Consider the following 27,895-nt stretch of genomic DNA (forward strand, 5'->3'; position numbering starts at 1 on the left):
CCAGCGGCGGCCGGCCAGGTGAAGTAGGTGAAGGTGATCTTCACCAAAAAATATAATCAAATTGAGAAAAAAAAATATAAGTAGCATTATTATATCTAAATACTGAAATTAATTATAAACCTATTTTTTTTAATTAATCCAAAATTTAAAAAAGAATTTTAATATGTAATCCAAAAATTAAAAAAGAATTTCAATATGTAATCCAAAAATTAAAACTGTAGGTCCTTGACGGTCAGATACTGACCTGTGTCATTTGACTTCTATGACTCGAGCAGAGTTAGATGAAGACGTAGATGAAATTTCGGCTCTCGGCTGCACAAGCGTCAACGGTTGTCATGGCAACGTGACATCATCATATAGGCACTGGTAGTACCCAAATTAGCAAGTGCAGATGAATTTAAAAATAAGTCCGCCGTATTCACCTAGTAAAATTTTAGTTGGATGTGTGCTATGATGGGCAGTATTCGTTTTTTTTTCTCGGAAGATGGAAGACCGCAAATCAGTTCACCTGGCTAAAGGCTTTTTATGAGATTTAAATGATTTTGAGTTTACATTTTTAGCAGTTTTTATCGACATGTTTCATATTATAACAGATATTTTATATGATGTTCTTAAAAAAAAAACGTCCCTAGATATTCATTTTTGTTTAAACTAGATAAAAAGGACTCGTCAATTAATACGTGATAAAAGAAGTGAATAATTTTTTAATTCTGTTTTTGACAAAGCAAGCACAATGACCGTTATTAATACTTTGAAAAGATCTATAGGTGTGATGATGGTATGAGCACGAATGCAAATTCTACCCAATTTTTTTATTTAATATATATATTTTAATGGAAATGGATTACATTTTCAGGATTGTGATGAATTAAAATTCTTTGTGAATTGTGATTGTGATGAATAAGCTTAGCAGATACAACAAAGTTTGGGTCATACAGTTTGATCATTCCTTCCGACGCTTTTCAAAATTTATTTTGAGTTTTTGGCAAATATTTACTAAAACTCAAAGACATAAAAGAGAGCTCTGCCTTTTTATGCTGACGGAAATTTAAAAAATGGTAATTTGCAAGAAATGGTTATAAAATTACAACCAATTAAAGACATTGTTACAGAAGCCTATAATTTGTTTTGTTTAATTCTGAAAATTCCATCGAATACCGTATCTGTAGAAAGAGAAGTTTTTCGTGCTTAAAAAGGCTAAAAACTTTTAGTTTATCCTTTCTATGAAGATATAATTGATAGATTTGCTTCCATAAACGATCAAAGACTCGACTTGATTTATAAAAATTGATTAAGTCAGTTTTATTAATCTATCTAATACATACTGCTTTTTTGTTTAAGTATCTCTTCATCCCCGTCTCTAATATAAGTGCCATAAAAAAGTTTTCAAGTTGTTAGGGCCCTAAACTCTAAACATTTTTTAAAGAATTTTTAATGAGATTTGGGCGCGTCATAGGTATAAGTATACCGAAATTTCTTTTGGGTCCGGCAGACTTTCCTCATCTTCACCACTTTTTAGGCCACGAGCCGCCGCTGATAAAATCACTTATTGCTGCTAAGAATCCATGCTTTTCTTGACTAGTGTTGTTGTTGTCATTTATTATTGAGCCTGGGTACTGAAAATGGGAGGCATATTCATAGGTATGGTTGTCTACCTTAAGATTTTTATGTTGATTTGACTTTGTGCACTCTATATATTTTGTTTTACTTTCATTTATATATAGACTAAACGTAGTAGCTTCCCATTTAAGATCTATAGCTTTTTCTTTTAATACCTTTTTGTTGTGGCTTATTATGGCAAGTGCCCTTATATAAAACTAACTAAACTAACCTAAACCTTATATAACTGTCCTAATATTAAAATACAGTTGTCCCTTGATAGCCCGACAGGTATAGGACCAAAAGGTCGGACTACCGAGCATGTCGGAGTATCAAGTGTGTACTGTACTTTTGTGGTACTTTCCACATTTGTATGATTTTTATGGTACTTATGTTTTTGTTTTTAGGAACAAACACCAGATATTTTATATATGTAGAAAAAGGAAAAACTGCTGGAACTTTAATTTAAAGGCTTTTGACTAGTGAAGATTTGGATAAACAACAGGAGTTACTTTGGGCTATAGCTACGTGCAAATTTATTTTCTTGTGGCTTCCTATGTTTATTCTTATTAACTATACACTTTGATATGTTTTTAGTCGCATGAATATTTTATAGTTTATTATTTTATGTATATTGTTATATTTGTGTTGAATAAACATTATTATTATTATTACCTTAATTTCCATTAAATAAATTAACTGTAATCAATAAATCGTTTTTAATGTTAATAAATAAATTATCAATAATGATTCCCAAATATTTTATTTGTTTGACAACTTCTATGGGTTGATTGTGAGATTAATATTGATGATATTAATATTTCGTAGTAATAATCAATGCTTTGGTTTAAGAAATAGACAACTTAGAATAGAAATATGCTTTATTGTCATGGAAAATTGTACAATTTTATAGACAATGCTTACAGAGTCATAAAAAAATACAAAACAATAACAAACACAAAAATCAATAACAAGTTTAACTTGAATTGGTGTGCTACGCTACAAGGATATTAGTGAGTGAAAAACACTTTCAAACCCAATGATAACAAAAACTTTCCATAGAAGGCCCCAATTTTTAAATCGATCATATTTTCTTTTAATTGTAAACGGCGATCATATTCTACTTATTATTTTTTCTGTTATAACACCCTGTATAGCATATATTCAAGTATTGTTATACTTTGTATTAGAGGAATTTTTTTAAACTGTGTAATTGTTTGATTGCTCTTGACCAACTTCATGTTTGCAAAATAAATTGGGTACGACTATATATGTTCATTTTATTGTAAGCCTTAAGATATTGCTTAATTTGAAAAACACTATTTTTATCACTAGGCAAATACAATTTAGGTATGTAAATTTTATATCAACTTTTACTTTTAGAAATTGATATGGTAACGACACATCACTGCCTATTGATTTCAAAGCGGGGATTTAGAGGCAAACGCTAAATAAACAGCAAATATGTGTGAAGTAATATTTTAAAGCTCGCTGAGTTAGGCTATCTTTAGCTTATTCTTTCCATTTCACTCCTGTAATAAATGTTGTTGCTAGTAAGTTAGTACTTGGTTCTGAATTTACCTGGTATTTACATTTGACCCAGTATCTTACCAAATTCTTTCCCCACTCGGGCCGACAATTTAAAGTGACCCTCTGTTGGGGCCCAACAGAACAGGCCATGTCTAAGTTACCCCTACGAAGCAATCTTAATTGCCGCTACGAAGCGATCTGTTTGTTTTTTCTTCGTTAGTAACTTTCATAAAATTTCCAGTTCTTGTACATATATGTATAGCTTAAACGCTTGAATAAACTTATTTTAGCTTGAGCTTTATCATGTATATTAGTAAGACATAAATTAAACTTGAAAATATAATCTGTATGACGCACGCCATTGACTGACTATCTTTAATGATTAAATTAATATATTACTAATCATTATATTATAATTGCTGGCACAATGCATCGTCTTTTTTAAATTTACCGCGCATTGATTGTTACCCGTACAATTGGCAACGTTGGATCAAGTGTGCGAATTAGCTTCTCGTATCAGTGTTGAGTGTTGACAGTTGACAGTTCGTTGGTCAGTACGTGATTTTTTGAGGTTATATGTTATTTTTATTTTACTTTACAGTTTACACAGTATTTTTTGATATTTTTCATAATACAAAATCAAGATAGACGTATTATATATTACTAAAAATCATGTCTAATCAAAGTGACGTAAAAGAAGAAGTTGGTGAAACGACTTGCAAAAGAGAAATAGATAATGAAGTTCTAGAGGACACCTGTAAAATCGAAATTAAGGATGAACCTATCAGGGAAAGTACAAATGATACATTTGATTTTTTAGAGGTTAATATATGTTCTATAAAAGCTGAAATCAAACAAGATGATGGTACGTAAATAAAGAGTATGTAGTTAATTTACCTAAGCTCCTATTATCTCACAGAATTAGGCAATCCAAACCACGTGACCTCTGGTTGGCACACAAACTAACAAAGAGGTTATGTTTGCATCTATTTTTCAATGATTTTTCATTGTTTATCGTCGTATTTTGGATTCATTTGGATTTCGTTTCCTGTTTTTGTGAACTTTATAAACTTTACCACAATGCAAACTGATTATTTAAGGAAATTATTATTGGAAACTCCAGATGTTGCGAGAAAGGTAGGCGAAACAATTTTTTTTACTGTTCATTTTGCCCCGATATTTATCAATAATGATGAATTTTGCAAGCAATAACATTATTTCTTTTATAGTTCTAGATATTTATTGAAGCTGAAAATAATTGGGGATTTAGATCCATACGCAATTCAGTCAGAATTAGATTTTACAGTAAAGTGCAGTCCATCAAGTTACTATTATAGATATTTATACATATCTGGTGGAGTCTGATATGTCACAGTTGCTACTCTAAGCAGCAGATGAAAGCATACAAAAGCCTTCAGGCACATAAATATTTTACAGCTGGATTTGTTTTGAATGGAGTAAAAATTGTTAATGATTTCCTGATTTCCATATTATTGTGGGAAAGGTATGCCTTTATTTTATTTATTCACCATTAAGAAATATATGGATAACAGTATTAGTGTCTTTTGGATAAATTGGTTTTAAATATTAGATTTATTTACGTTTATATATCTGTATGAAACCAGACATATCATCGTCCTAATCTGTAAACTGCGAACTCCATAATTCTCTGAAAATGATTTATTACTGCCATATATTTGAATTACTGTCATGATTGTTCTAAAATTATATTATATGAATGTCTGATTTTAAATAAAATATTCTCAATCATTGTAAAGAACGCAAATACTCTAATAAAAATAAATTTTTGTAGTTGAAGAATTTCCAAAAAAATAAAATATTTCTTTTAGGTGAAGCATTTCCAAAAATCCAATGCTAAACGACTAAATGCTTGGGTGGGGTGATAGCCAGTTCTGATGACATAGCAAATTCACATTGTATGCGTATGGCTGGTAATAGTGAAGTCTGCAGCCATATTGCAGCAATCCTATTTTTAGCTTAGTATGCTCAGGGCAAGACAGACGAAGAACCCAATGTATGTACATATGTTACAGCTACATGGTTTGGAGATAGCAACATATGCATTTTCTGATGAAAAACTAATGAGTTTTGAAACTGTTCGGTCAGAGTGCTTGTTGCGCTCACTAAACGAATTGAAATATAAGATGGCTTTGGCATTGTGTTGCAGCGATATGAAAATGGTTATTCATTTTTAATTATAATGTACTTCTTCATCATGAGTAATTATGTATTGGTCTTTTAAATGTGTATTTATTTTTGTAATTAGTATCAACTTGTAATAATAATATTCATTTATCGTTTAAGGTATGACTATGTTTTGACTCTAAAATAAATGTTTTAAAAATCGAATCCTGCCTCTTTCTGTTAGTAACTACCCATGGATATCACAAATTGTGCTTACTGATAGGTTTGTTCGTAGAACGATCAGCAACTCTTGCCAACCATCAGACACATGTGCATTCGTAGTCTATGAATGCTAACTATTAACTGCACAACGCTAACTGTTAACTGCTCATGCATCTGATGGTTGGCAGCAGTTGCTAATCGTTTGTGTCGTACTATGAACAAACCTATTAGGTCTGGATCCCGTGTACCAAAAAAATTGATTAATAGCAAGCTGAACATTTGTTAATAGCTTAACGGTGTCCAGTTGGACAAACTTTGATGTATTGTGACACTGGAACAGGGGTAGTTTTAATTGTGAAACAGTTTGGAAACTCAGATTTGGAACATCAGATTACAAAAACATCCCATATATTTTGTCGGACAGAACATCGAATTGATCTGTTATCCTTTCATTAAATTCTCATGCAAAAATCAGACTGCTATTACTAACCAACATGATTCCTGTAGTTTGACATAGTCTTCGTGTTCTACTCATTAAAATGCCCAGTTGGTGATTTTTTCACCAGTCTGGTTTTTGCATGAGAGTTTAATGAATTGGTAGCAAATCAATTGGAAGTTTTATCTGACAAATTACATAAACATTTTCGTAGTTTGACGTTCCAAATTTTTAACCTGTTCCACAGTTAAAACTTCCAGTGTTCCCGTACATCAAAGTTTGTCGGACTAGACACCATTAAGCTATTAATAAATTTTCAGCTTGCTATTAATCAACTTTTTTTTGGTACGCGGGATCCAGGTCTATATGGAATAAATAAATAACAAAACAAATTCCCTGTCAAAACTGCATTTATTTTGAATAGAATGAAAAACAAAATAGTATTGTTTTAACAAAATAGGGGATAAATGTTAAAATTTAGTACTATTAATAAAGTTTGTCACATTGGCCTAAAAATGAATGTCACTAGTTACGTTAGTGTCACATATAAATAATTGTAATAATATTAATAAAAACCATAATTCCTAGCATGAGTGCGTCCTGTTATTTGACAATTTAGTTAGGTGAGGAAACATAAATGAGTTTCTAATACGGCTTTTCATCGATTGTCATTTGTTTCGAGCTTCTGTCAGATGTTGTATAATCCGTGTATAATATTACTATACACGGATTATATGACAGAAGCTCAAAACAAATGACTGTGAATGAAAAGCCCTATAGAGGGAACACGAAAAAAATTAACATTATCCGATCAGCTCGACTTCCACAGTTCACTACTATACAGATTACAGGCATGTTCTCAGCACTTAAAATCACTACAAACGAAAAGTTTATAAAATAATCAATCTAATGAATGTCTTTAAATACTATATTAAGCTCAAAATCACGACAAAAAACAAATTAAAATTAACATTATTCTGATCAGTTGGACTTCCACAGTTCACTACTATACAAGTCACAGGCATGTTGTCAGCACTCAAAATCACCAAAAACGTAAAGTTTATAAAATAATTAATCTAATGAATGTCTTTAAATACTATATTAAGCTCAAAATCACGACAAAAAACAAATTAAAATTAACATTATTCTGATCAGTTGGACTTGCACAGTTCACTATTATACAAGTGACAGGCATGTTGTCAGCACTCAAAACCACCAAGAACGTAAAGTTTATAAAATAATTAATCTAATGAATGTCTTTAAATACTATATTAGCTCAAAATCAGGACAAAAAACAAATTAAAATTAACATTATCCCGATCAGTTGGACTTCCACAGTTCACTAATATACAAGTCACAGGCATGTTGTCAGCACTCAAAATCACCAAAAACGTAAAGTTTATAAAATAATTAATCTAATGAATGTCTTTAAATACTATACTACCTCAAAATCACGACAAAAAACAAATAAGAAAAATCAATAATTACATTGAGTTTAGGTTAAGAACAGTTTTGTGTGCCAACCAAAGATCACGTGATTTAACTTTGACAGGTCGATAGATTCCCTAATAACACAAAATATTCCTCTTCAACCTCTAACCCTTAAGGGGGTAGTCTAGTGTCTAGGCAGTATTTTTAACACATTGTTGGGATTTTTTTTAGAAAAGGATTTAAATAAAATAATCTATAATTTTTATATCATATTTATTAACATTTTAACAAACTTTATGAATTTTTAAAGTCGATATAGTGTTTTTTTTTAATTACATCAACCAACAGGGACACATATATAAAAAAAAAGTTTCTCAACTGCTGCCATGATTTCGGCTGTTCTGCTCATGTGAAATCAAAAAATGAAACACCATTTGAATTGTGGGCCTTCAGGCTCTACATGGAACTAAAATAAAGTCAGTATTTCAAAAAATAATTTTTTTTGCACACTTTACAAAAAAAAATTAAATTTTTTCCACTTTTTTGGGAGTCTATTTAGCTATTAAAAAAAATCTAACAAGGCAATCTCAATTATTTTAGTTCACCTATATATCGATGGCTTAGTGTGAAAACCTCGTATCTCAATTTTCCTGTGTTTCCACGAGAACATTGTATAGCCATAGTGTTGGCAAGGGCATTATTTTATATTTAATAAATAATGGTTTGCAAGATTCCAAGTAACCAACTTTTGCAATTATTCTAATTGCTTTTTTTTGCAATTTAAATATTGTTACTGCATTGCAAGAGTTTCCCCACAAAATAACGCCATAGCTTAAAAACGAATGGAAGAGAGAAAAATAAATTGTTCTTAAGGTATCAACACCTGTAACAAGTTTTAGTTGTCTAAGTAAAAATAAAGTACTGGAAAGTTTGCCTTTGAGATGGTCAATATGGTTATACCAAGTCAGTGTGTTGTCAATTGTCATGCCCAGCAATTTTACAGTATTTTTTTCCACATGAGCATCGAATGGATTAGTTGAAATTAATAAATTTTGAGTTTTGGTGTCATTTGGTCTAAGTTTATTTGCTGCGAACCATGATTGAGCATTTGAATTTATGTTCCTAGAATTGGTTTCTAAAAGAGAACGATTTCTGTCAGAAAAAATAAAAGTAGTGTCATCTGCAAATAGTACTGTTTTACATGGAGCCATAAAATTGGGCAAGTCATTAACATATATAATAAATAATAGAGGGCCCAAAACAGAACCTTGTGGAACTCCATGCTTAACATGCTTAAATTCAGAGAGACAATTTCTGTATCTGACTGCTTGGTATCTATCACTTAGATAAGATTTAATTAGTTCTAGAGGAGTACCTCTGATGCCGTAAAAGTGAAGTTTTTTTAGTAAAATTTCATGAGAAACACAGTCGAAGGCCTTTGAAAGATCACACAACGTTACAGCAGTTTGGTTATGCTTCTCCAGGCCATCCACTATGCCACTCATCACATCTAAGAGCGCATGAGTTGTGGAACGATCCTTTCTAAACCCATATTGTGAACTGGTAAGAAAGTTATTGGTTTCAAAGTACGATATTATGCGTTGCTTCAGAATTTTTTCTATTATTTTACTGAATATGGAAACGATAGAAATTGGTCTATAATTGTCTACAAGATCACGATCGCCCTTCTTAAATACAGGAACAATTTTGGAGTATTTAAATCCAGTTGGAAATATCCCGATTGAAAAAATGTTATTAATGAGATGTGTTAAAGGATCAGTAATTATTTCACAAGTATTTTTTATAAAAGAAGCGTTTAGCTCATTTGTATCCAAACAGTTTGAATTTTTTAGTGAATTTATAACCTCCGATACTTCTTGTTGAGTAGTTGGAGATAGAAAGAATGAACTCGATGGAGCTGGGAAGTTTTGATAGTTCAAGATTATGTCGTCTGATGTATTAGGAAGGGTTTTTATAATGTTCTCAGCAATTTCAACAAAAAAGTTATTGATAGTATCACAAGATAAATTGGTTGTTATATTATGTGAACTATTTGTTTTGTTACGCTCGTAGTTAATTATCTTCCAACACGTCTTGGATCTATTCTTTGATGTTAATATTAATTTCTCATAAGCCATCTTTTTCGCGTTTTTCAACTCGGAATTATAATGATTTTTGTATTTTTTATATTCGTTCCCACATTCACATAGCAAATTCCCAACTATAAACAAACGCACGTGTTAGTATTCGCCGTCTCATTCGTCAAGAGGCTGTTAAATGTAATTTATTGCCCTAAACGAGGCGGATTCTCATTTTACAGGTCCAAACTGGTCAGTCTGCAAATTTAAATTGTAGGTAGTGTGTTGGTTTTTAAGATACATTTCAGGACGACCCTGTTTAGCTTCCATGTGCGTTTGTTTACAGTTGGGAATATGTAAAATGAATGGACTGTAATGTATTGGATTTTTAGTAGAATCAGCACGTATTTTATAAGAGTGCAGATAAATTCTCATATTTTTTAAGTTGTCATTAAACCAATTTACAGGACATTTTTTATTTTTAATAACCAATGTTTTTAGTGGAAAATAGTGAGATACTGCATAATTATAATTATCTATTAAAAACGTTGCTAAGCAATCTACATCAAAATCACTATCAAAAATGTTCCAGTCCAACTCTGATAAAAAGTTTCTCATTTTTAAAATACCTTCCTGTGTAAAGGCTCTAGTGCAAACACTTGATTTTAATTTATTTGATGATTTGCTTAACTTAATATACTGTCCGCGATGGTCTGAAAAACAAGGTTCAAGGACATTTGTCTGAAACTGATTTTCTTCAAAATTTGTCATAATATTGTCTATACAAGTGGCAGATGTAGCAGTAACTCGAGTATAGTCATAAATTGTTTGTTTTATACCAAAAGATGATGTTATAGAAGTCAATTCACTAATATTTGGCGTTTTTCCTTTAAAATTAATATTAAAATCTCCCAAAATCACTACATTCAAATTTGGCCTCATAATGTGATCCAATAGATTTTCAAAATTTTTGAAAAAAGACTTAAAATCGTTACATTTACTAGATCTATACACTACCAATACAACAGTGTTAATATCTTGAAGAAAAATTCCACAAAATTCAGATGTTTGTTCAATATTAAAACTATCGCAGTTTATAGCTTCAAATTTTAAAGTGTTTTTAACATAGATTACAGTACCACCATTCTTTTTATTCTTCCTACAGAAACTGCTACCAAGTAAATACCTATCAACATTTATGTATCTGAGATTTGCTGTGTCAGTTGAATTGTGTTCGTTCAGAAATTAGATTAATTTATAGCCTAGATTAAGGAGGGAATAATAATATATGAAGGTATGTTACTTGTTACCAGAAAAATCTATATGCTCTAATCTAATATTTTTGTCTTATAGGTAATAATGTCCAGAGGAAGCTTAATGTTAAACCTTGCCCTCAAAGGGAAAACAGTTAATGCAGATCGTGTTCGTAGCAGTTCTAAATACATTCCAGTTAACAAAAAGTTTACTCAAGGTAATAGGCCAGGAACCGAAGCTTTTCACCTCGCAATTTTTACAGAATGGATCGATTTGCCTGAAAATTTAAAAATAAGTCATGGATAGTCCAAGGATCAAAATCTATATGATGCCGAAAGGCGATTTTACCATGGGGGTGGTTGCCACCCCATCTCGGGGGTGGAAATTTTTTATTATATTTTGACGGCAAAAGTTGATAAAAACATCCATTTTAAGAAAAAAATGTTCTATACATTTTTTTGATAAAATTAATAGTCTTCGATTTATTCGCTATCGAAAGTGTTAGTTTTGTATAGAAAAAGTCAACGTTTTTCGATATACTCATTTACTCAATTTTCACTCAATTTTTGCCGTAGAAAAATTTTTTTCAAACCACGTTCTTAGGAATTAAATAGCCTACAATTTTATATAGAAACATTTTTTCGTATTTCTGATGTTAATCTTTCTATTCTGAAGAAAATGGCATTTTTTACCAAACTACAAAAATTCGATATTCGCTTTTAATTCCAGTTTTTTAAAAACTAATAATTCTAAGCCCGTCAAACTTCTAGAATCTATTAATAATACATAAATAAATAAGAATAAATAAGGCCAACGACCAAAAACACCGCTAACTTACATTATTATGCTTCCAATTGGATTTCTCCTTTTTTTTTTTTTTCAAAAAATATATTAATTTTTTAACCGTAACTTTTTTATTTTTTATCCTAGAAAGCTGCTTAACAATTAATTTTGTAGGTTTTTTCAACAACTATAGGACTATTAACATTAAATCTTTTTAAAATCCTCAGTCGCAAAAAGAGGTGACTTTGAAAGGGTTGGTAAAGGTGGTATTTTCATGTTATTACAAGTTTTAATTGTCAATACCTCACTCAATTTTTGCCGTAGAAAAAATGTTTGCAAACCAATTTCTTGCGAATTAAATCAGCTACAATTTCCTATTAAAACATTTTTTCGTATCTCTGATGCTAATCTTGGTATTCTGAAGAAAACGCCATTTTTTTCCAAACTACAATAATTCGTTATTCGCTTTTAACTCCAGTTTTTTAAAAACTAATTATCCTAAGCCGGCCAATCTTCTAGAACCTATTAATAATACATAAATAAAAAAAGACCAAATAAGGTCAATGACTAATTTTAATTAGGGTGGTGATTGAAGGGTTGCTTGCGATCACTTTTTCGCTGAAAAAAATAGGGACTGACATTCTTTTCATTATGTCACTTAATTTTTGAGCCAAAGACTTTTTTTTATTTCTGAAGATAGATATTTTTAAGTACTTTAAATTAGTTTGAATAAGTTGTCCTTGAAAAATGCATAGTTTTCTCGTCTTTTGACTTTGAAACTACCATATTTAGCATTTGACGAAGAAGAGCCAACATATAATAAAGTATAGTTCGATTGCTATTGGTCTTAAAGAAAATAAAAAAAAAACGGTTTTGTTTATTTTTTCAAAAGATACATTTCTGTTAAGTATAGTTGTTTAGAAAAACGAAAACTTTTGGAGTTATTAGCAGAAAATTTTTAAAAACATTGATTTTTTCGATAAAAAACTAACACTTTCGAAAGCGAATAAATCGAAAATTATCAATTTTATCAAAAAAATGTATAGAACGTTTTTTGCTTAGAATGAACGTTTTAACCAAATTTTGCGATTAAAATATAATAACAAATTTTCACCTCCGATATGGGGTGGTAACCACTCCCATGGTAAAAGCGCCTTTCGGCATGATATAGATTTTGATCCTTGGACTATCCACTACTTATTCTCAAATTTTCAAGCAAATCGATCCATTGTGTAACAATTGCGAGGTTTTGTACTATTTTAAGCTTCATTACTTGGACTATAAGTTACAAACTAATAAGCCCAGTACTAAGCCTACTTATGCACTAAATGTGTATGTTATCAAAAAAAATCATAGGCTATTTTGTTACATCTTAACCTTCCGATGACCAAGGAGGTGAATTTTGACCCTAATGCATGTTTTTATTTAATTAATTCAGACATATTTTCAATTTTAAACTCATTATTTTTTTATTTGACTTTAATATCATTCTAAAATTATAGATACCCTCATATTTTGTAATAAAAAATATTTTCTACATTTTACGAAAAAAAACATATTTTCCGAATTTGAGGGGAACGAACTCCTTTGGCCTTCCATGTTCCAATTTTAAATTAAGTAAATACCACCTATTATGTGGAATTGTAATGGTCCATTTCAATATTGGAATGTTAAACCTGTGGCGACGTAAATTAGTGTATATTTTAAAACTTCTTTAGCTATAAGTTCAGAATGATGATTCCTGTTTTTATTAGTCCAGGAACCGAAGCATTTCACCTCGCAATTTTTATAGAATGGATCGATATGCTTGAAAATTTGAAAATAAGTAGTGGAGAGTTCAAGGATCAAAATCTATATGATGCCGAAAGGCGCTTTTACCATGGGGGCGGTTGCCACCCCATCTTAGGGGTGGAAATTTTTTATTATATTTTGACTGCAAAAGTTGATAAAAATATTCATTCTAAGCAAAAAATGTTCTATACATTTTTTTGATATAATTAATACTTTTCGATTTATTCGCTATCGAAAGTGTTAGTTTTATACAGAAAAAATCAATGTTTTTTGATATATACTTATTTACCATTCACTCAATTTTTGCCGTAGAAAAAATTTTTTTTCAAACCAAGTTCTTGGGAATGAAATAACCTACAATTTCATATAAAAACATTTTTTCGTATAACTGATGCTAATCTTTCTATTCTGAAATGGCATTTTTTGCCAAACTACAAAAAGTCGTTATTCGCTTTTAACTCCAGTTTTTTTTAAAACTAATCATTCTAAGCCAGTCAAACTTCTAGAATCTATTAATAATACATAAATAAAGAAGAATGAATAAGGCCAATGACTAAAAGCAAAGCTAACTTACATTATTATGCTTCCAATTGGATTTCTTTTTTTTTTTCTCAAAAAAATATATTGATTTTTTAACCGTAACCTTTTTAATTTGTATCTTAGAAAGTTTGGTAAAAAATAGTTTTGTAGGTTTTTATAAGATCTATAAGACTATTAATATTAAATTCTTTTAAAATCCTCAGTCGCAAAAAGTGGTGACTTTGAAAGGGTTGGTAAAGGTGATTTTTGCATGTTATTATAAGATTTAATTGTCAATAGCTCACTCAATTTTTCCCGTAGAAAAAATTTTTGCAAACCAAGTTCTTGGGAATTAAATAGGCTACAATTTCATATTTAAATATTTTTTCGTATCTATGATGATAATCTTTCTATTCTGAAGAAATAGTATATTGTGCAACAAGTGCAGAAAGGTACTAATTTCTCACGAGTTTGAAAAGTTGCGGTACGAGCGCAAGCGAGTGCCGCAATTCAAACGAGTGAGAAATTACCTTTCTGCACGTGTTTCACACTATACTTTTTCTACAAGCACAGTTTTTCCTAAAAATAAAAATCACAATTTCCAAACGACGATTAATTATAATAGGTACCTATGTGATAAATTTTAAACTGTATTTAATTAATACCTACTAATCAATTTAAATTCCTTATACCTAAATAAATTGCACAGAAATCAGTTAAAAAATTAATGCACTGCCTTAATTTGTTTAAATTTAAACAATTATTACACATTATTGACATTATATTTATGCAGTCACGGATTTACACAAAACATACTTCATTCGACGTCTCTTGCACAGGTTGCTAAATCCTTATTGGTTATTTGATAATTATAAAATGTTTAATAAGAATAAAATTGTAAAATAAAACAGTTGTAACATCCATAATTTAGTTTCTATGCTATAGTTAAATATAATAATTGTCTTATAGGTTATATATTTGTCTAAAGTTTAACCACGGATGTAAACAGAATATAACGTTACTCAGAATGAGGTAGTCAACTGTGCAGAAAAGAACTTTGCGGCACAGAAACGTCACTTTGCGGCACAGAAACGTCACTTTTCTGCACACTAATGTCAAATATCTTATACTGTGAGAAAATATCAAGTTTGCTAACATAAAACCGTGCAGAAAAGTGCACTTTGAATAGTGGTTGTAGAAAAAGGAAATTTTTTACCACACTTCAAAAATTCGATATTTGCTTTTGACTCCATTTTTTTAAAGACTAATCATTCTAAACCAGTAAACTTCTAAAACCTATTAATAATACATAAGTAAAGAAGACGAAATAAGGTCAACGATTAATTTTATTCAGGGTGGTGATTAGGGGTTTGCTTTCAATCACTTTTTCGCTGAAAAATATAGGGTCTGACATTCTTTTCATTATAAGCCACTTAATTTTTGAGCTAAAGACTTTGTTTTATTTGTGGAGATAGATATTTTGAAATACTTCAAATTAGTTTAAACAAGTTATCCTCGAAAAATGCATAGTTTTCCCGTCATTTAACTTTGAAACTACAATATTTAATATTTGACGAAGAAGAGCTAACATATAATAAAGTATAGCTCGATTACTATTGGTCTTAAAGAAAATTTAAAAAACGGTTTTGTTTATTTTTTCAAAAGGTACATTTTTGTTAAGCAAAGTTGTTTTGATAAAATGAAAACTTTTTGAGTTATTTGCGGAAAACTTATTAAAAACATTAATTTTTTTAATATAAAACTAACATTTTCGATAGCGAATAAATCGAAAACTATTAATTTTATCAAAAAAATGTATAGAACATTTTTTGCTTAGAATGAATGTTTTTACCAACTTTTGCGGTCAAAATATAATAAAAAATTTTCACCCCCGACATAGGGTGGCAACCACCCCCATGGTAAAAGCGCCTTTCGGCATCATATAGATTTTGATCCTTGGACTATCCACTACTTACTCTCAAATTTTCAAGCAAATCGATCCATTCTGTAAAAATTGCGAGGTTTTGTCCTATTTTAAGCTTCATTACTTGGACTATATTCAGTTGTAATTAAAAATATGTTTTACTAATGTTTATTTATGATTTATTGATACAATAGTAACATAAAAATTACGAATACATACATTATTTTATTTTTTAAAACAACTTAATTTTTTTGTCAAATGTCAATTTTTACCGGGGGTCATTTTTTACCCCCGTTGGTCATCCGTGTAACAAACAAGGTTGGTCATCGGAAGGTTAACTGAATAATTATATTCCTTATTATTATTACTATAGTTTTTTAATTGTTTCAGACGAAGAAAATCAATCCTACTATGTAGGGCTAAAAAAAAAATAATGAGTGCGCCTGTATTCTTCAGGCAAGAGTGGACTCTAAACAAAGTACAAACTGACATAATTAAGAAATAATTAAAAGACTGGGATAATTAAGATATTTTTTTATTATAGCATTGAGTTTGTTATTTTTAAAAGTCAATGATTTTATTGTTTCAAAAATCAATATATAATTTCGTGGTTTAATGTTAATTTTGTAAAATATGTCAATAAACTAAATAAATAACTTATTTTTAGTTTTTTATATAACTCTTTTATTATTCAAAATTATGTTACACAGATATACATTGTATATCTGTGTGATATGTGCATTTAATAGTAGTAGTATATAATAGTATAGACATCTCAGATTTTGTCTTTTACAAAAATGGCGGGCATTCAAAATGAAACTGCCGCCCATAGTTACATGTGAACATACGTTATGCATTTATTAAATGGTAATGAACATAACTAAAAAGTTCAAAATATTTACTAAAAATATTTTTACACTCTTTTCAATGGCGGTATTATCTGCGGAGTGAAAAATTATTACATACAGGGTGAAATAATTGAAAAAGAAACAACATATTTTTGACTGAGATGACAACAACAAATGAGAAACAACAAACACTGAGATAACCGCATATCTAAATTTGAACCTTTATATGTGTAGTATATGTGGTCCAAATTAAATGCTTCTACCATTAAATGCACAATAATTCTTATACTATTTGTACGAATCTGCCGCACATAGGTACACTTCACGTCAATAAAAACTGGTACACTTTTTTTTCCAATGTAAACCTGTGTTCAGACTGACAATTATTGTTCGTGAATCACTTCGTTGTTGCCATCACAGACAACGGAATTGCACTAAATCTAAATACAAAAAAATAACGTTTAGAATGTATATTTCGAAATGTAATACATATATTTAAATTCCACACTTGTTCACTGTAATAGTACATTGTTTACCGGGTAGGAAAAGCTTAACATTCCTGGACGACTGTGAAGATTGCTAAGTCGAGGCGCAAGCCGAGACTTAGCAACACAGAGTCCAGGAATGTGGCTTTTCCTACGAGGTAAACATACTATTTTTCCGCAAATCGTTTAAAATTCGACAGATATTGATTGATTTAAAAAAAAAACGCGATAATTTTATTCCCAAATAAATGGTGCTTTGAAATTCCTAATAAAATTACTTGGGTTACTATGGAAACGTATTGAGGTTGAATTGTCAAACTTGACGCTTATAAATTTAACACTAACAACTGTACGGAAATATCATTTCCTTACAGTAAGGAAATGACATTTCCTTACAGTAAGGAAGTCCTGACTTTTTCTTCAAGAAATTTTGACAGGAATGTCAAAATTTCCTGGCGATTTGCGGAAAAAGTTATTTATTTTATATTAATTTCAAATTAAATTTTTAATTTTTCCAGTGTGTTTTATTTATTCTACACAACTCAATGCAGTTTTGTCCTACAATTTACGAGAAACCAATCACACCTCTCGATTTGACATTAAACATAATAATTTAAAGTCATGTCAAGATTTATTATCTATCATTATTTTTGAATTGAAATATTTTCATAAATTATAATAAAACACTATTCAATGTATGAATACTTAATTGAGATGACGGAAAATTACAATTGTTTTAGTTTTTAGTATATTAAAAAATGCGGACTGTCGCACAGCTCCGTTTTTACCTTTTTTTTTTTGAGTGAATTTGATGGCCTTGGCCGAGCCAATTAGCCAGACATTTTGTTATTTTAAAAACAAACAAATTTGATTTTTCAATCAGAGGAATTTTTTCTGTATTTCTAACTCTAAACACATAACAAACTAACATTATTATCTACAGTTATTATCTAAATCAGCGGCCGGGGAACTTTTTTAATCATTACCCCAAAAGATTTTTATGTAAGTTGATATTACCCCATGGCGAAGAGCAAAAAAAACAAAATCGCCTCTTTTTATAAATAGCAAATTAAAAATATATACTTTTTAGTCACAAAAGCTTCATTTTTACCCCCAAAAATTTCATTTTTACCCCATTTGGGGTAATTTGCCCCGGTTCCCCGACCGCTGATCTAAATAATACTCTGTTTTGGTTGTTAATTTTTTTTGTAAATTTTTATTTTTTTTTGTATTTTTTTTGCATTTTTTTTATATTGTTAATTTGTTTTTTTATTAATTTTTTTATTTTTTGTAAATTGTTTTTTTTTACTACGCTAAGATGTAAACCCGATTCATCCTCGCGGAGGTTTACATCTTCTTAGTTTTTTTTTTTTTTTTTTATTTACCTAGTTTGATATAATATTTTCGTTGAACTGGCAACGAAACTACCCTAGAAATTAGAATGACACTTGTGACAAGATCAACTTACACAACTTGAAAAACACGATTTTCGGTTATAAGAGTTGTACCAGTTTTTTTTTGACGCGAAGTGTACATGTGAAGATACGTTATGCATTTATTAAATGGTAACTAATATATCTAAAAAGTTCAAAATATTTTTACGTTTTTTCCAATGGCGGTGTTATATTTTTGAAAAATTAATATATACTGTTATATTCCTAATTGATATAAGAAATAAAAGTTTATAATTATAAATTAAAGTCAAATTAAAATAAAGGTTTTCATTTTTCTCGACCACGGGCATGTAAATTTGGAACACCCTGTATAAAACAAATTATGTATAGGTAGCTTTTAAGAGAGTGATTCGGAGAAGTGTTTACGAACCGCGGGAACAATACGACTCAAGTAAACAATTAGAGTGATGTGTACAAAGAAAGTGTTCGCGGAAGGATTTGTCATTAACCACCGCTAACTAATACTCTAGTGAATAAGATAATAGGTCATTAAATTTGTAAATGTTGTATTAATGTAGAAAGTAAAATTGAAATGGGGAATATTATTTTTTCTTGAAATCCATTAAGATATTTAGAAAAAGGAAAATTGTGTTGATAAATACGGATAATTGAAAGTTGCTTGGGATTGGTTGATTTTTTAATGCTGGAAGGGGTAATTTGGAAGTAGGAGAATGGATGAGAGATGTGTGGCAGTATGTTTTTGGCGATCGAGAGGCGAAGACCAGTTTTCGAGAAGAGTGTACAAAAAAGTGAAACGCCGGTATAGTTAGTTTGTTTTTGAAAATTAAAAAGTAAGATATCGTGGAACGAGTGTTGGGCCGAGTAGAGATAGTATATAACTCCTTGAGTCTAGAGTATCCCGGTTTTGTTGAAGTGTTTGAAAAAGGTAGAACACGGAATCAGGAGACGGCAGGAACGAGGGCTGTACGAGGCGTAGTTGTCAGAAAGGAGCAGAGGCCTTACTGGGAAGCTGGTACGAGTCGTTTGATCGCAACCCAAGATAGGAGGAAACGTGTTTTATGGGAAGACATTGTCAAATCTCCAGAAAAAAGTCAGTCTATTTTGTTATGACATGAATGTATGGTTTGTGTATTAAATACCACATTGAAAATTGGGGCACACAATCACTATTCCAAATTTTTCATCAAACTTAAATAAATTTGTTACTGATAAATCATAATAGTTCTTGTTAAATAAAAAATTTTGGAAACAAAAAAAAATAAGATTCCCATTTTTTGTAAATGTTGTATTAAATAAAGATAAGATATAAGAAATATTAAATAGTGATGGCCATTTAGATAAAATAAACGATTTTATAATTTCTAATTGAAATCCATGTGTCTATTATTTTACTCTCTTTTATCTATCCCGATTAGGAATCCACTGAGAAATATTTTGAAGCCACGAAAGTAAGTAATTGATATTATAATTTACCCTGAGATTGAGACTATATTGGTATTGGATCTGTTTGATTAATGAGATAATTATTAATTAATTAATTAAAATAAATTACATCTGAGAACAGCATCAGATATCAAAAGTAAGATCACAACAACATGGCGCCCAACGTGGGGCATTGAAAAGTATTTCTAGTGGCAAATTTGAAGGAATAGAAAGAGAAAAGCCGGTGGTTGGAAATTTATATGCCCGTGGTAAAAAGTGAGATATTTACATTTGATGACATAAAATTTTAGATATCTTTAGGTACAAATTTGACATAATTGATTTAATTTATCGATATTTATATTTGATATATTTATTGACAATTTATTAAATTTGGGTGAGAAAAATTCGTCTTGGTAACATACTATTCAAATTTTCATATTTGGCGGGGATAGTACTTCTTGAAAACAAATGTCTGTGACAAGAAGCAAAAGCAAAGACAACAAAAAACAAGAAGAACATTCAGATCAAGAGGAAAATTGATTAACTTATTAGGTTCATCGTCCTTTTCTCTCGCACTAATGGAGAGTATACGCGCTTGTGCGTCTTACAACCTTTTATTTTCACCCTTGTAACTTATTAAAATAAACATTACAGTTTTCAGGGACTTTCGGCCCTCGGTAATAACGTAATCTTTCATTCTGCGTTTAAATTTTTCAAAAATATCTATTAGTTTTCTCAGGATTTGAAAAAAATGAATACATTTAAAACACATTGAAAATTTTGACAGGCGACATTTTGCGCCTTTCCTCTTAATTGCACCATTCTGATTTAACACGTAATTATCATTTTAGGTTTCTCTTCTAATGACATGAAAACAGCTGCCAGTAACCTCTTAACACATCATGCTAGAACTGACAAAAATTTGAAGCAATATATAACTTCCACTACCAATGTGAACACTGGAGGGCAACGTTTTATATGTATCATTTGCAAGAAACCATTTTCAAACAATTATCGTTTAGAACTACATATAAGGATACACACTGGTAAAAAACCTTTTGCATGTGAAATTTGCACTAAACAGTTTTCAACCAAGGGTAATTTAAAAGCACATATGACAGTGCATACGGGTGAAAAACCATTTGAATGTGAAATTTGCAATAAACAGTTTTCAAAAAAACATTATTTGAAATTGCATATGAGAGTGCATACTGGTGAAAAACCATTTGAATGTGAAATTTGCAATAAACAGTTTTTAAGAAAACATTATTTGAAATTGCATATGAGAGTGCATACTGGTGAAAAACCATTTGAATGTGAAAATTGCACCGAACAGTTTTCAACAAAGGCACATTTAAAATTGCATATGAGAGTGCATACTGGTGAAAAACCATTTGAATGTGAAATTTGCCACAAACAGTTTTCAACAAAACATGTTTTAAAATTGCATATGAGAGTGCATACTGGTGAAAAACTATTTGAATGTGAAATTTGCACCAAACAGTTTTCAACAAAACAAGTTTTAAAATGGCATATGAGAACGCATACTGGTGAAAAACCATTTAAATGTGAAATTTGCAATAAACAGTTTTTAAGAAAACATTATTTGAAATTGCATATGAGAGTGCATACTGGTGAAAAACCATTTGAATGTGAAAATTGCACCGAACAGTTTTCAACAAAGGCACATTTAAAATTGCATATGAGAGTGCATACTGGTGAAAAACCATTTGAGTGTGAAATTTGCAACAAACAGTTTTCAACAACACAAATTTTAAAATTGCATATGAGAACGCATACTGGTGAAAAACCATTTAAATGTGAAATTTGCAATAAACAGTTTTTAAGAAAACATTATTTGAAATTGCATATGAGAGTGCATACTGGTGAAAAACCATTTGAATGTGAAATTTGCAACAAACAGTTTTCAACAAAATCACCTTTAAAAAGGCATGTGAGAGTGCATACTGGTGAAAAACCATTTGAGTGTGAAATTTGCAACAAACAGTTTTCAACAAAACAAGTTTTAAAATTGCATATGAGAGTGCATACTGGTGAAAAACCATTTAAATGTGAAATTTGCAATAAACCGTTCTCACTAAAAGCAAATTTAACAATGCATATGACATTGCATACTGGTGAACAACCAGTTGCATGTGAAATTTGCACCAAACAGTTTTCAACAAAGGGTAGTTTAAAAAGACATATGATATTGCATACTGATGACAAACCATTTAAATGTGAAATTTGCAATAAACAGTTTTCAAGGAAATTATATTTACAATCGCATATGATAGTGCATACTGGTGAAAAACCATTTGAATGTGAAATTTGCAATAAACAGTTTTCAGCAAAACAAGTTTTAAAATCACATATGATAGTGCATACTGGATTTTAAATAGAAGAACGGCTTGAAAGTTTAAAAAATCAAAAAAGGCGAAAAAATATAATTATACAGGGTTTGAACATAGATACAAATGGCCCAGATATCCTAAAGCATGCAATTAAAAATGTTATGCAGACAGAATTAGAAGTAGATGTACAAATAGAGAAGGCTCTGAAGTTAGGAGAAAAAGTTTGTTTGGTTGAGCTTGAAAAGGAAGAAGATAAAAGAAAAATCATGCGAAACAAAACCAAATTGGAAATCGAGAAGAAGGTCTAGTTTATATCAACGATGACCTATCAAAGAACGACAGAATTGTACAGAAAAGTGTCAGACAAAAAGCGCAAGAACTAAGAAAGGAAGGGAGAAAAGTGAAAGTAGGGTATAAGAAAATATATGCCGATCATGAAATATGGCGCTGGGATGGAATGAACCAAACGTTGGTGATAAAGCAAAAAACTAAACAACAGCAATGAAAGGAAACAAATGACGACGAACAATGCAAAGAGAGGATTACGAACTATGGAAATAAAACAAATCAAGACAGCAATAAAAAAGAAAAGCCGAAAAATGACAAGATACAGTCTGCAACAGAGATAAATGAGACGGAAACGACGCAGGCAATTGACAAGGCAATAAGTAAAAATAACAAAAAGGAAACTAAAGTCAATTTGGGTACATGGGATGTAAGAGGCACATACGAAACAGGAAAACTCAAAGAATTAATTAGAGAAATTAAAAGATATAATGTAGAAATAATAGCTTTACAAGAGACAAAACAATTAGAGACAGAAATAGTAGAAATAGAAGACGTGGTATTTTTTAAAAGCGTGGGAGAAACCAGAAGGTTAGGAACAGGCTTTATAATACAGCGAAAATGGAAGGAAAGAGTAATGGCATTCCAACCAATATCAGACAGATTATGCACAATAAGATTAAAAGGGGACAAACGAAACATAAGCATAATAAATGTACACGCACCGATTGAAGATGCCACAGAAGAAGAAAAAGATGAATTCTACGAGCAATTGGAAAGAGAATATGATAAATTACCAGGGTTTGACATCAAAATAATAATGGGAGACTGCAACGCCAAAGTCGGAAGAGAGAATATACATATACGAGCACATAATAGGGAAATATAGCAAACATGAGGTGTCAAACGATAATGGACAAAGAATAATAGGCTTTGCAACAGAAAGGCAAATGGTGATAAGAAGCACACAATTACGCCGAAAAGATATATATAAAGGAACGTGGATTTCCCCTGATAAAAAGACAGTAAATCAGATAGACCATATTTTAATAGAGAAGAAACATGTAAACAATGTAATAAATGTAAAGAGCATGAGAGAAGCGGACTGTAACTCGGACCAGTACTTGGTGAGAGCAGAATACAAAATTGAGCATAACATAAAGAAAAAGAATAAAACAAAAGAAAAAATTAAAAAACAATTCAACATAGGACTATTAAAAGATAATAACACACAGAAGAAGTATGAACAGGGAATAACTAACAGACTAATCAGGGAACAAGAAACGTCAAACCCAGACAAACAATGGGAAAATATAAAAGAAGCAATCGTGAACACAAGTAAAGCAATCCTAGCGAAAACCAAAAGAAAACACAAAACAAAAGATTGGTATGATGAAGAATGTCAAGAAGTAGCAGAAGCAATAAGAAAGGTAAGACTCAAAAATCTAACAAATGACGAAGAAAGCACTAGAAAAGAATACAGAGAATTGAGAAAAATCATGAAAAGAAAATGTAGAAGCAAAAAGAGAAAATACAACGAGAACAAACTGAAAGAAATAGAAGAAAAATTAAAAAAAAAAGAAATAAGATCATTCTACCCGGACGCAAAAAAATGGAAAGAGGATATCAAAAAAACAACCCATATATGAGAGATGATAAAGGGATGTTGCTAAATGAGCTGGAAAAAATAATGGGAAACTGGCAAAACTATTTCACAGAACTGCTAAATAAGAGCGAAGTACAAAAGAAACAAACCACGAAATTGAAGATGATAGATAGCAATAGAAATACCAACAGAACAAGAAATAGAGAACGAAATAAAGAGCTTGAAAAATAACAAAAGCCCAGGAATAACAGAAATATCGGCCGAAATGATAAAATCAGGAGGGAAAAGACTACAGAAAGAGATATATGACCTGATAAAAAGAATATGGTAAGTAGAAAAAATGCCAGAAGAGTGGACCATAGCACAGTATAAAGAGGGACAGTAAAACCGCTTCCATGTCGGCACTTTGATCTCAGGAAGTAATACCGGCAGTACGCAATTGGTAATTCACCAGTGGTGGATACGGGTTTTCCCTGTTAAAAGCCGTACGTTCCTATGCTACTAGCAATGCGAGATTGGGGCAAAAGCGACTGCCAACATTGCGCGGTCGCCATGCGCGACTAAAGATTTTACTTCCAATTTTTCGGAGAGTGGTTCTACTGTCCCTCTTTATACTGTGACCATAGCAAGGATGTGCCCTATACATAAAAAAGGTGATAGAATGCTTTGCGAAAACTACAGAGGCATCGCATTATTAGAAATAATTTACAAAATCTTGGCACAAAGTATCAGAAAAAGGCTAAGTCAGTACTCGGAAAAAATACTGGGAGAATACCAGGCAGGTTTTAGAAACAACAGATCAACGACTGACCAAATATTTGCCTTAAAAGAAATACAGACTACCTGTTACGAATATAAAACAGTACTATATGCTTTGTTCATAGACTTTAAGCAGGCTTACGACACAGTAAATAGACAGCAGATGTACGAACTGGTGAAAGAATTGGGGATACCAAGTAAAATTGTCAGGATGGTAAAGATGACGATGGAAAACACAACAAACGAAATAGCTTGGAAAGGGTGTACATCCAAAAAGTTTGAAACCAAGAAAGGATTACGACAAGGAGACCCACTATCAACAACTGCATTCAATCTAACATTGGAAGGAATAATCAGGAAAAGCAGAATAAACATGCAAGAAATGATATTTAAAAACGGCCACCAATGCATAGCATTTGCAGATGATCTGACGCTATTAGCAACAAGCAAAAAAGAACTACAAAAGTTAATGAAAAATGGGAATATGATAATGGGAGAGATCCAAAAAGAAAAAGAGCATAACATCATAGTACAAATAGATGGAGAAAAAACTTACTCGTTCAAAAGAGCCAAAGAAATTATTTACCTGGGAGCCAAAATAGATGAAAATGGTCATGAAGAAGAGGAGATAAAAGCAAGAATAGCTAAAGGAAATAAAAAATATGGAGCATTACGCACATTATTGAAATCCAAATACGTATCAAGAAAAACAAAAATAAGAATTTATAAGACTGTTATCAGACCTACAGTAACATACGCATGCGAAACGGGTGCTCAAAAAGTCAGAAACAGACCTTTTAGAAAGATGGGAGAGAAAAATGCAAAAAGCAATACATGGAGGTGTGAAAATAGAAGGTCAGTGGAGAAGAAGAACCAATAAAGAATTGGAAGAACTATATCAAGAGCCAACGATCACGACGACGATCAAAGTACAGAGAATACGATACTTGGGACACATCGAGAGAAGTAAACGAATGCCAAAAATGGTACTCTCACGAAGACCAATACAAAAGAGAAGGAAAGGCAGGCCAAGGAAAAGATGGAAGGACAGTGTGTATGAAGACTTGAAGAAAAGTAACATTGAGAGATGGAAAGAATTAGCATTGGACAGAAGGAGATGGAGGGAGGTGGTGAAGAAGTGTATCAAAAAACTGAAGTGTAATAATTTATAAGTTATGTAAGTTATATTAAGTTATTTATTATTTATGTAATCAGAAATGTAAACATGTTAGCCCTAGGCCTACAAGGCCTGTTTTGCGCTTAATAAATAAATATGAATATGCATACTGATGAAAAACCATTTGAATGTGAAATTTGCACCAAACAGTTTTCAATGAAACAAATTTTAATATCGCATATGAGAGTGTATACTAGATGTTACAAACCTTGTAACATATTGGTAATTATTATAATTTCGCCCCAATATATAATTTATAGCATTTTTGATAATTTCTTAAATGAACACACATGTTGGGCCATCTGTCCCTTGTAGTAACTCGAACATAAGAAAAGGCCATTAAATTAATAAATACCATATTTCCGTTGACCGTCGCAAATCTCATTGATTTGTAAATTTTTATACTATGCAAACAAGGCCATAATCCCTATTCTGATCTATTTTTTCTTTCTCACACATTTTCAGTACTGATGCCGACCGGATAACCAGATTAGGATAATGTTGGATTGGAACTAAACGTTGTATTTACTCTAAAACTTAAACTAGACACGCACAAAAGTTAATCAATTCTACTCCTTCGTTTGTAAGAGACAAAAAGACCGAAAAATGTTTCTTAGTCAGTTTTAATACGTTCTCTCAGTTGGTTACCAGTCAGGCTCAGAGCTAGTCGGTCGCGTTTAGCCCAATTCAGAATGTAGTCTCCCGAATGACAATACAGTCTTAATTCACGGTTCACGTTTTATTACTACACGGTTATTTACGCGAATTACTCATCTCTCTCTCTCTCTCTCTATCTTTCTCTCTCTCTCTTTCTATCTTTCTCTCTCTCTCTCTATCTTTCTCTCTCTCTCTCTTTCTATCTTTCTCTCTCTCTCTCTCTCTCTCTCTCTCTCTCTGTCTGTCTCCTAACCGCGGTTCAATTTAGTAGCAATTCTACATAGCAAATGTATGTATGTTTTGTATTAAACCCAGTAATAGTTATTATTGTATAGTGATTGTAAATAGTGTTGTGTTACAAAATAAAATAACTACCCCACACGTATTATTACTCATTTCAACTCGGAATTACACCTTGCTTCGATTCGACAAAAGATAATCAGAGTCTACTTTATCAACGGCTAAAGAAGCTGATTCCAGTCTTGTGTGAAGGACAAGAGATATTCACCAGGTCCATTTAACAACTTGTGAAGCCTTCTGCACACTAGTGAAATTTACAACAAACAGTTTTGAATGAAGAAAATTTTAAAGACGCATATGAGAGCACATACTGGTAAAAAGCCTTTCACATAAAAAATATGCCCAAACCAATATTCATACAGTTCTAGTTTAAAAGCACATGTTTCATACTCACGTTGAGCATTTTCTCAATATTCGGATTAACAAGGGTCTACACAACCTACCTTCATATTTGGCTAAATGGAACTACATAATTTGTAGCGCCATCCCATGAGCATAATGGAAATACAAATGCAAATATTGCATTGATCAAAACTTCGTTTTGGGGGTTAGGCTATTAAAAAAAAAAACAATGAAAAAATGAATTTTATTTGAAAATCTTTATTGTCGTAAAAAAGAAACATTCTTTACAATTACTTCTTAAAGATAATTTCTTTCAAATGTTGACCATGACTGCGGTTAAGACGGTCCCTTCTGAAGGTCTAATTCTCGATGACGCATTCGAGCTTTTCGATTTGTATTTGACCAGTGACTCGACTAATACTGGCCTCCAATGCCTCAATGGTAGCCGGTTTATTCATGTAGACTTTGGACTTGATGTAGCCCCAGAGGAAAACGACTAGACGTGTGATGTCACAGGATATAGGCGGCCA

At 31.2% G+C, this 27,895-nt stretch overlaps 1 protein-coding gene and 1 long non-coding RNA gene across 2 annotated transcripts; both read left to right on the forward strand.

Annotated features, from left to right (window-relative positions):
* Positions 1 to 3,673: 3,673 nt before the first annotated feature.
* On the forward strand, positions 3,674 to 27,104 carry LOC126892623 (gastrula zinc finger protein XlCGF57.1-like). The gene is made up of 2 exons (XM_050662235.1): positions 3,674 to 3,994; positions 20,737 to 27,104. The coding sequence occupies exons 1-2, from the start codon at positions 3,802 to 3,804 to the stop codon at positions 22,281 to 22,283; spliced, it is 1,740 nt and encodes a 579-aa protein (XP_050518192.1). The 5' UTR covers positions 3,674 to 3,801; the 3' UTR covers positions 22,284 to 27,104.
* On the forward strand, positions 4,001 to 5,499 carry LOC126892646 (uncharacterized). The gene is made up of 3 exons (XR_007700941.1): positions 4,001 to 4,266; positions 4,365 to 4,633; positions 4,980 to 5,499. It is a non-coding gene; the product is annotated as an uncharacterized LOC126892646 (long non-coding RNA).
* Positions 27,105 to 27,895: the final 791 nt, after the last annotated feature.

The sequence above is a fragment of the Diabrotica virgifera genome, chromosome 9 (genome assembly GCF_917563875.1).
Source record: "Diabrotica virgifera virgifera chromosome 9, PGI_DIABVI_V3a".
NCBI lineage: Eukaryota > Metazoa > Arthropoda > Insecta > Coleoptera > Chrysomelidae > Diabrotica > Diabrotica virgifera.

What these genes read in the sequence shown, in the direction of transcription:
- LOC126892623 (XM_050662235.1), top strand. Translation starts at nt 3,802, where the DNA reads ATGTCTAATCAAAGTGACGTAAAAGAAGAAGTTGGTGAAACGACTTGC. An exon ending in TGAAATCAAACAAGATGATG is followed by an intron (nt 3,995 to 20,736) that starts GTACGTAAATAA and finishes TTATCATTTTAG; the next exon opens with GTTTCTCTTCTAATGACATG.